Source organism: Littorina saxatilis, linkage group LG14, assembly GCF_037325665.1.
Source record: "Littorina saxatilis isolate snail1 linkage group LG14, US_GU_Lsax_2.0, whole genome shotgun sequence".
NCBI lineage: Eukaryota > Metazoa > Mollusca > Gastropoda > Littorinimorpha > Littorinidae > Littorina > Littorina saxatilis.
In genome coordinates, this window is record NC_090258.1 from 13,127,092 (window position 1) to 13,138,531 (window position 11,440).

An 11,440-nucleotide genomic window follows, 5' to 3' on the forward strand; every position below is an offset into this window, starting at 1 on the left:
GTGCTGGGGGGGTGCTTGGACATTTGTGACAAACTAAACCTTTTCAGTTGATTTTTTTTGGTGTTTTAAGTGATACATTAGTCTTTGATGAACACATTTGTGTAATAAAAGAATGGTTTGTGCATTTGGGAAATGTGTACGGTTTGATAATATGCCATAAAACGCCAATTTTGAGAAAAGCCACATGTGCAACAAAACTGACCACAGAAGCCATTAATATCATTTCATACAACTGGTAATGATTTATTTCTAGTAAACAGACCCTGCAGAAGCATTATCAGTCTTTAAAAGTACATTTGGAGCCAAATCTTGAATGCAGTGTCACGTAATGTCGCAAAACGCTCAAACATCATAAAAGTCAAAACTGATACTTTCTGCTAAGTAACCACAAGAAGTATAAACCCTAAAATAAAATATAACACTTCAACAGAAACACTGACACATGTTAAAAATATCCCTAAAAGTTGTTACAGTTTGCTCAAACTAGTTAAACATGTTGTTGTAGGTGTCACGTGTTACAAAAATATTGATGGACATGAAAATATTCATAATATTTGAAATAACAACCAGAATGTTATACATACACTAACTTTTCATTTACAATCTAAAGATTAGGTTATTTATGGAATATGAAAACAGAAACAATAGCAAAACATGTTAAAAGCAAGTCATAACAGCATTCTACGTGTCACATGTTACACTGTGTGAGTGGACATGAAATCATTCAAAATGTTATAAATGACAACTGTGATATTAAATAGACCTTTAGGATACATTCATATTTTGAAGATTAGGTAATTATGGAACATCAAAGCACCACAAAAAAAGTAACATCATGTTCAAAACAGGTCAAATCTGCGTTCTACCTGTCACGTGTTACATGGAGTCAGTGGACATGAAATCAATGAAAATGTCAAAAATAACTACAATATTCAAACAGACATTTAGAATACAGTTTTAACCTAATGTCTATGTACATCTGGAACAAGGTTCTCAATCAAATCGAATTTTTTTAATTAGTTGTACGTAAAATCCTAGCAAAATCCAAATTTAAAAAAAAACAACTTTGATTTTTTTTTATGTTGGGGAGGGGGGGGGGTGGTGTTAAAACAATCTCATGAAAATATTCCTTCCCCCTGCTAACCCAAAAGCATTTTTTCAGCTTTGGCTACAATATTTACAAGGACATAAATGTCTCCTCCTAAATCGTTGCACGGATATGAACGTATCCTCCTGAATCGTAACACGGATATTAACAAAAACAGAGGATCGAATTTTTCTTCAATCAAATTTGCCTCCAAAAGTAGCAAGCAGTTGTATATAGGTTACACAATATGCAAGATAATCAGAACTCGGAGTGTGTAAGCTATTTATCCCATTACTCCGACGTTTTCATTAAAAACACTTACTTTTTCCACTAAAACCTGCCCGTGCCTGTTTTCAGCTTGCCAAAAGCCTCCGCAGTCGAAATTCATGTCAATGAATTCATGCGCATAGCTAGTTCCCATTTGTCAGCATAATGGACGGCGTCATTCGACTTGTATGTAGACATTCAGTCATTCAAATTGCTTATACAAAGGTCTGCTATCTGCTTTTACATTTTGAAAGTCATTTTAAAATATCCTTGTGTATCATGTATATGACATCGACTTTCGTTATACTCAATTCGGCATACCGGGTTTATATTTTTACCAGAATTGCGCACGATAATGGCAGCGCAACAAATTCAGTTCGGGCCGTGCTGGTTTGATCGTTGACCCAAGTCAGTTTGCATGCAGTGTTACTGTTTGTCAGTCGGGGATAGAAATGTTGGCTGTCATCGCGCTGTTATGTTTTGGTTTTCACACGTGGATCACTTACATATTCAGTCGGTCGGGTTTTGTGTGTGTGTGTGTGTGTGTGTGTGTGTGTGTGTGTGTGTGTGTGTGTGTGTGTGTGTGTGTGTGGCCGCCCTTCGTGGTCGGCTGGGCGTTAAGCAAACAAACAAACAAACAAACTCTCTCTCTCTCTCTCATTCTCTCTCTCTCTCTTTCTCTCTCTCACTCTCTCTCTCTCTCTCTCTTTCTTTCTTTCTTTCTTTCTTTCTTTCTTTCTCTCTCTCTCTCTCTCTCTCTCTCTCTCTCTCTCTCTCTCTCTCTCTCTCTCTCTCTCTCTCTCTCTCTCTCTCTCTCTCTCTCTCTTCAGGAACCGACAAGGAATAAGATGAAAGTGTTTTTAAATTGATTTCGAAAATTTAATTTTGATAATAATTTTTATATTTTTAATTTTCTGAGCTTGTTTTTAATCCAAATATAACATATTTATATGTTTTTGGAATCAGAAAATAATGGAGAATAAGATGAACGTAAATGTGTATCGTTTTATAAAAACTTTTTTTTTTTTTTACAATTTTCAGAGTTTTAATGACCAAAGTCATAAATTAATTTTTAAGCCACCACGCTGAAATGCAATACCGAAGTCCGGGCTTCGTCGAATATTACTTGACCAAAATTTCAACCGATTTGGTTGAAAAATGAGAGCGTGACAGTGCCGCCTCAACTTTCACGAAAAGCCGGATATGACGTCATCAAAGACATTTATAAGAAAAAATGAAGAAAAAAGTCTGGGGATATCATACTCAGGAACTATCAAGTCAAATTTCATAAAGATCGGTCCAGTAGTTTAGTCTGAATCGCTCTACACACACACACACACACACACACACACACGCACACACCACGACCCTCGTCTCGATTCCCCCCTATACGTTAAAATATTTAGTCAAAACTTGACTAATTGTAAAAAGTAGTCCATCTGTAAACTCTGAATATGCAGATGACCTCCATAAATTATTCAATTGTACTCTGAAATCAAAGACAATGACCAATGACAGTTGAGATCGAAACTCGGTTGTGATGGGATATCCATAGGATATCCATATGGTTGTGATGGAATATTCAGAATAATCACCTCCTCAGCTAACAGAGATAAAGAGGCAGGTCATGGGATAATATAAGCTAATTCAATTCGTCGGGAGAAGAATTATGGGCAAGTGTCAAACATTAGATCTACAAAGTGTCAAACGTTACGTATAGATCTACACCTTACCCTGAACAGACAGTACAATATTTTCTCAACTTTACGGCTCGTCGTCTCCATGATTTCAATCGAATCGGTGACCGGAAACGCCAAAGAAGCAAAGCTAGTGGTTTCCACGCTTTTGTATAAAATACTCGCGAAACTTCTTTGTGAAAATTGCAAAAATAACAAAATGTGTCAAACGTTACTTTCGGACATTAAACTCCATCGATTCTTTTTAGCTGCTAGATACAATAACTTCGCAAATTCTGACTCAAATGCAACACACTGCTTTTATTTCCTCGAACACGAAACTATCGTTTTCATCCAAAATGGCGGCCATTCAAAGCACCAAGACCGGCGAAAATCGAATCTGTAAACAAGTTGGTCTGCGGACATGAGGCCTTCGAAAATAACCGGGTATTTACTGGGCGAGGTTTTCGGTAAATTCTGGTTCTAATTACGATTGTTGCACATTCTACTAAGAGTTGCATGCTTAGACTGTATGAAATACGCTGATTAAAACCGATAAAGTGATGCAGACCATGAAAAATCGAAAATTTCCCGAGGACACCAAAATGTCCAAAATTTTTCGGGGCCGTTTCTGGTGTATGTTTGAAACATTTTATTTTTTATTTAACATTCACAACAACAACAGGCTTCAAAACATTAAAAAAAAGCATTCATCAAACTCCCTTTTTCAAAGCACAATACATGTAAACATGTTGGGGTAATCCAGTTAATTACACTTGCTTTCCAAAAATACATGGGTCCGAAATGGCACCTTTTGGCAAAGGCTCATTTACTATAGTAACCCCTTAAAAACATAATTCTATACATAGTTATGGATACACTACAGATAAAATAACCAACATTGTAATGCTATAAAATTGAAAAAAGGAAAGAAAAGGTGTAAACCATCCTTTGGAGATTTCGCATAATGGCTACTTAAATCTGTTAAAGCAGTGTCTGTATAAATCAATTACAGGCAAATCAATTCTGAGAAATATGTTTGAGTAACAAAGAAACGAAAACCCAATGTCATAACATCCATTGAAAAGTAAACGAAACAAAAATGAAAACAGAGCTATACTGTACTTAAACTTACAAGCAAGTAGGCAAATGACTCTTGCCCTGCAAACCGTTTTAAAAAGACCAAACAAAGTCCAGTCAAATGAAAAATTGCTTTGTACAGATTGATAGTCAGAATTTAGAAATATGTACAAAACAATAGAGAGAAGTTTTGCACTTTAAAAAGTTTTCTGCGCAAATGTCTCAAACAGCAACAAATGCCCGCCTTCTCAACAAAAAGCAGTATGTGAATTATATCTCTAACCAAGGGCGATTCATTTAAAAACAACATAAGAGGCAACCGCTGTTAAGCACTTCATCTTCTTGTCCTCCTTCATTCTGGACGCATATCCAAATTAGCTTTCAGATAAGATAAGAAAACTGTATTGTCCATTTTCAGGTGGTTGAAATCACTGTTGTCTCCTACTCTTACCTTGTTCTGTCTAAACTTGCACCATACGTGTAGCAGTAGACACAGTTTATTTAAGGAATACATTTTCACGAAACAAAATGCAGTAGGGATGTTGTTTTGGGTCAACAAAACAGCGGAATGTCCTATAAATCTCGAAAAGCTTTGCCACTATTTTGGCCACTATTTTGGCAGATCTGTCCAAATGTTTTTCCGACGAGGAAAAGGTTGCACCAAAGACTTTAAACAAAAAATCAAAATCTGCATGGCCATAATAATTAATCTACCGAAGTAAATAAGTCGAAGGAGGCATTCCTGATTCAGTATGCACGAGGAAAAAGGCCCACGGTCCTCAAATTTGGCCTTCTCTTCCTATTTGTACAGTTACACGAGGCTATTCCATAGCTATTTGCTGTGTGTGACAGCCCTCTTCCAATACCACATTACACCACAATCAATGACCCAATTCAATTTGCAGCAGATGTCCGCACCAATCAAGTTTCCCACACAACACGGCCGGCGTAGCCGTGATCTGGACCGTTAGCTGGATAGAGGTAGCTGTCTGAGGATTCTGTTGACGATACGGTCAGTAGGGGAGGTCTAAATGGTACTGCAACAAAAAGATAGCTCGAATTTGGAATTGCTTACCCGTTCTGTACGCAAAGCTTTGGGGGCAGATTTCAGTTTGAACGCGCATTGTTTGCCATCTTCTTATCTTTTGGCGGACAATAGACTTGCGCACAGCTCAACTGCTATCCGCTTATGAATAACCATAGTTACATTCATCGAAATTCCGGACAGCTGCCCCGAAAAAATATGGAGAAATCGCGATGGTAATTACTGAGAAATTGTTACAGCATTGAAACATTGTCATATCCAGTCTCGTTGGATAGCAGAAGAGAAGATGGAAATAATATGGCAGTTCCCGTGGCCCAACAAAGGTTGGGTGAAGAGGACGTGTAACTGGACGTACACAAGCAGTGGGATAGCGAAATGAAGGGCGAAAGAGAGAGAGAGAGAGAGAGAGAGAGAGAGAGAGAGAGAGAGAGAGAGAGAGAGAGAGAGAGAGAGAGAGAGAGAGAGAGAGAGAGAGGGGGATGGAGGAAGAGAGAGAGAGACAGAGACTAGAGAGAGAGACAGAGACTAGAGACAGAGACAGAGGGAGAGAGAGAGAGAGAGAGAGAGAGAGAGAGAGAGAGAGAGAGAGAGAGAGAGAGAGAGAGAGAGAGAGAGAGAGAGAGAGAATTTGTTGCCCCGCAGTCTGTGTTATATCTTCGTTCTGTTTTAGATCTGTACGCTTTTATGTGAGTTCTGTTTTATTGTCATACTTTTTATGTGTAACTATGTGTCTATTACTTATCTCACGTGTTTTTTTCATCTCTTTTAAAAACAATTTTTCTAGATTATCTTATATAACTATAAGTGGTATTTGTCTATGAATTGTTTTTAATGCTTGTATGTTATTTCTTACGAGAAAAGTTTTTATTTGTAAAATGTTAAATTGTAATGTCTAATGTAAAGCACCATGAGACTGCCATTTGGCGGTGAACAGCGGTATAAAAGAATGTTTTATTATTATTTAAGTTATTGAGACATCCCAGTGCACTAAGGGATTTATAGAGCAAATCGAGAAAATTCATTATTGTAGCGCTGAGTTCAATAATTATTTTCGAGATTTGCTCTATAAATCCCTTAGTGCACTGGGATTGTTTCAATTACGATATTGTCAGTACCGCCATAGAAAAAAGAAGATTCCAAACGCACATTTTGCTACGCGCATTTGAATAGGCATAACTGTGTGGTCAGGTCGTGTACAGTAAGATCTACTTTTGTGTGGGGTGTCTCAAGTGTGTCGTGCTTTCGTCACACGCATTTTAATTTCTGTTGGTAAATTCCAGTGTAGCGTTAAGCTGAACAGTGATGATCTTTTAGAGAGACCTCATTTGAACTCGGAGAAAAGACTGTGCTCTTCGTTATTTGCGATCCCCCCGAAAGACTCGACGGTTAGCACATTTTCAAAATAAATGTGGCATATTTCTGGTGTTGTATCTTCACTCATCGGGGAGACTGATACAAAATATGAACGGTAAGAATGCTCTGAACCCTACACGTATTATATCCCCATCGTTTATTCGTTCACATTTGCCCAACATGTTAATTTGCTGAGCGGGGTTTATGTCGTCTGCTAGGGCAATCGAACCACTGCAGTCTGCACCGAGTCTGCACGCATGAGGCAGGCTGGTAATAAGTCTTATATATGGTAAGAACGTTCTGAACCCTACACGTTTTCGATTACGATTGTTCTTGCCTTGAAATAATAATTCGGAAACCATTCATTTACTGAACTGATGCAGTCGTATTTCAGTGTAGTCTGCTACGTATGACAGAGTCGATCGAGTCAGTCTTCCAAATGCTGGTCAAGCAGAGGTACGTTATCGGAATAGAATAAGAATAAGAATGAGAAATTCAGGCGTGGTACATAACAATAATACAAACAGGACATTGTTTTTACATAAGACATATAGCACTATATAACAGGGCAGGTTATAAACACACCTCCCACATACCTCTCTGGCCATTCCTTGCATTGTGCTTACGCATTCAGTCATGAACACATCCATGTCTCACTTACACATCGCACACATGGACATTCTTATACGCTCAACTTACCCATTCACACATGGACATTCGACCACGCTCCACTTACACATTCTTATAAATACGCTCCACTTGCACATTCACACATGGGCATTCTTATATGCTCCACTTACACATTCCCACATGGACATTCGACTACGCCCACTTACACATTCCCACATGGACATCTTTAAAGCACTGCGCTTACATATTCTCGCACACCTACGCGTATAACGGACTATGGCTAAACATCATTGCAAAAAAATCATAGCATACAATATATCACAGAAAATATACGGACGTACATAAAACCAATACATACATGTACATTACTACTGATTGCACTGGCAGAAGAGGGGCTGAGTCGGGTATGTGGATGTGTTTACATGTTGCCAAGGGTGATGGATTTGGGGATGAAGCTGTTTTGCAGCATGAGTGTCCTAGCTTTGTGCGTGCGAAGTCTACGGAAAGAGGGAAGGAGTTCATAGAGGTGGGCAAGGACATGGGACCTATCTGAAGCTATCCGCCTACTCTTTCTCACCACACGCTTTTCATACAGGGACTCCACACTTGCTTGCTGCCTGCCAATCACCTTGCTACTGACATTCACCATTCGCACTAAGACATTCCTGTTCTTCACACTCAGACCTCCATACCAGGACACAAAACCAAAAGTGATGACAGACTCGATGAAAGAGCGGTAGAAAGTTTGAAGGATAGAAGGGTTCACATTCAACTTCCTAAGTTTCTGAAGGCAGTAGATGCGTGACTGACATTTTTTGTGTATGAGGGTGGTGTTTGCATTGAAGGACAGCTTATCATCGATAACTGTGCCAAGATACTTATATTCAGTCACACGCTCAACAGTCACACCATCAATCATCAGGTCAGGGACAGGGGCAGGGTTTCTTCTAAAGTCTATCAGAAGTTCTTTGGTCTTTGTCACATTTAGGTCTAAAAAGTTGTCTTTACACCAGGCGTTGAAACGTTCTACTTCTGCAAAGTAAGTTGCGTCACTATTGGAGAGATCTTCTTAGCGCTGTATCATCTGAATATTTGATATTAGAAGGGTGGAGTTAGAGCCACTGCAGTCGTTAGTGTGTTTTCTGTTAGCCGCTGGGAATTGTATACTAACTCATCATTTGGTAATGTGGATGATAAGCTATAATGCCACTAACGCGTACGGCATATGAGAAGAATCTATGCAAGTCGGCGAAAATGAGATGAAACGTAGCGGCTTTTTTTTTTTTTTTTTTTAGATCAGTGGCACTGTGGCACAGGCACATGCAATCTGTCAGAAAAAACCACTTCTGCTATAATTGAGAAGCAAAGAATTTATGGTCATTTGGTATTGTAAAGAATATATTATCTACATGTCCTTAATTCATTCTGAGGATGAGAGCACAGTCTCGCTTAGGCAAAGGGCGGAAGAATACGCTCTGTGGAAAAGTTAGCGCACTCGAAGAGTGCGCTAACAGTTTTAGCGCATCGCCATTAGCCAATCAACTGGTTCACATCAGTCACGTGACACCAGTACTTACTGACAATTATTATTATTATTAGAGAGAGAGACAGAGAGAGAGAGAGAGAGAGAGAGAGAGAGAGAGAGAGAGAGAGAGAGAGAGAGGGGGAAGAGAGTGAGAGAGAGAGAGAGAGAGACACACACACACACACACACTTCCCCCCCACACAAACATACACACACACACATTTACATACACCCACACACGCACACACACACACACACACACATACACACACTCACACACACATGCACACACGCAAACACATACACACTCACACACACACACACACACACACACACACACACACACACACACACACACACACACACACAGCGATCCTTTCCACTATAACTTACTCGGAGGGGGTACCCCGTCAGGCACTTCCTCCACTTTAGCATACAGAGATTCGCGGTTGACGTCACCATCAGCACTCCACACACCGGGTCTGTCAGCAGCCTGAGCGTCGTAAGATCCGTTGCTGATGGCAAACGGGGCATCACCCACGTGACCAAGACCCGTGTACAAGGTGATTGGTGCCTGGCTGCTCTTCCCCCTTTTTCCTGGCCTGTCGTAGGTTGGATGTCCTGGAACAGAGAATATGGGATTTGAACAATACAGTGTTCTACACTACTCGTCGTAAAAAAACAAACTACACAGATGCGTTTGAGGGCAGATCTTCCTGGTGAGGCTGTTGATTGTAAAACCAAGTATATGACTGAAAAGGCCATTGATTCCCCTACCTTATTCAGAAAACAGATTGAGTTTACATGACGTAGTGTCTAAACAGTGGAACCTACAACACAGACACCCCCGAAAACCAAATTCGCAAAATCAAGGTTCCCGCGTTAAAATCAACAAAAAAATCAGAACAACTAAACCGAAACAGGTTTTGCATGTCATCAGACAGAACAACCAAATCTGCACCCAAAACAGTCAGTTTGTTCACATATCTTGTCTAACATGGACGTTATGGCATGCTGAGTGGTGTAGGTGTCAATCCTCTCAGAAGGCATAAAAGGCAGTTTTTAAAGCCGTTTTAGCGGGTAATGAGACGAAAAATGGTACATTTGAGTAACCCGTTAACGCATTGTCTTTACACTTTCCGTAATGTGTGCTGACACATGTCGTAAAATACACACGGAATATCAAGTCATTTGCGATATTAGTTCTGCTGTTATGCGACATACCAGAAAGAGTTTTAAAAATAAAGATTTACCCTGTCTGATTGAACAGAAACAAATTAAAATTAGCATGCATTACGAAAAAGGAAAGCTTAAATTTACCCTTAAATCTAATACAGTATCAACTATGGCTGTTCACAGCACACTTGTTTAAACGCACACACAAATTCTTTGAAAATGCTTTTTCAAGAGCCATTGATCAGTTAAGCGTGTCGGCAGTGAGCTTTGCTAGGCGTAGGCCGACATTTGCGCTCAGCGCTCTGAATGAGTCAACTTCTCAAAGATTACTTTCGCGTCGAACTCCTCACACCACCCATGTCTGATAAAATATGTACATGAAATTTCAGTATGTGGCGCATCTGTTATTTTTCTTGAAGATAACAACAAATTCATGTTTTCGATGAATCAGCAAAGACCGACCGTCAATTTAAGAACTCTTTCTGGCATGTCAAATAACAGCAGATCTAATGTCTCAAATGACTTGAGATTCCGTATGTACTTTCGGACACGTGTTAGCACAAATCTCCGAAAGTGTGAAGTCAATGTGTTAGTGAGTTACTCAAATGTACCATTTTGTGTCTCATTACCCGCTAAAACGGCTTCAAAAACTGCCTTTTATGCCTGCTGAGAGGATTGACACCTACACCGCTCAGCATGCCATAGCGTCCATATTAGACAAGATATGTGAACAAAACTGACTGATTTGGATGCAAATTTCAATGGTCTGTCTAAGGACATGCTAAACATGTTTCGATTTAGTTGTGCTGATATTTTGTCAATTTTAACGCGGGAACCTTGATTTTGCGAATTGGATTTTGGGGGGTATGTGTGTTGTAGGTTCCACTGTATCGACACTACGTCATGAAACTCAGTCTGTTTTCTGAAAAAGGTAGGGGAATAAACGGCTGTTTCCGTCATATAATTGGTTTTACGATAAACGGCCTCATCAGAAAGATCTGCCCTTAAACGCATGTGTAAAGGTTTTTTTATGACGAGTAGTGTAGATGATCGTGACGTGTAGCAAAGACCTGCATGCGTACGTGCAGATATTGCGTCACCTGTGACTCTCTTTTTCCTTGTTTTGCTTCCACCAAGACTGCAGATCTTGGCAAACGCGTGACGTAAAAACTAGATTTGGTGACGTTACCCGTACACGTTCCCCGGCGTACACGTCCTCAAACGTGCCACATCTGGATCTTGCTAATATACAAATTCAATCCTTCTTCCCCCAGAAAGGAGGGTGTGTGGTTGTGTGTCGAAGACGGTCATACACGTTAAATCCGACGAGTGCAAGTGGAAGTGACACGAACGAAGAAGAAGATAGTGAATCATTCTGTGTTATAGAGAGTGAGAGAGACACACACACACACACACACAGACACACACACAGACACACACACACACACACACACACACACATACATGCACACACACGCACTCACACACACACTCACACACACACACACACACACTCACACACACACTCACAAACACACACTCACACACGCACACATACACTCACACACACACTCACACACACACCCACACACATACAACAC

General features: G+C 39.9%; 1 protein-coding gene across 1 annotated transcript in view; it reads right to left on the minus strand.

Annotated features, from left to right (window-relative positions):
* Positions 1-217: 217 nt before the first annotated feature.
* Positions 218-11,440, minus strand: part of LOC138947154 (low-density lipoprotein receptor-related protein 2-like) — a 32,570-nt gene continuing 21,347 nt past the window's right edge. Inside the window, exons 12-13 of the mRNA XM_070318596.1 lie at positions 9,057-9,284; positions 218-5,147 (exon numbers count right to left, since the gene is read on the minus strand). Of these exons, the coding sequence (XP_070174697.1) occupies positions 5,032-5,147; positions 9,057-9,284 (344 nt within the window). The 3' untranslated portion in view covers positions 218-5,031. The remainder of the gene's footprint in view (positions 5,148-9,056; positions 9,285-11,440) is intronic.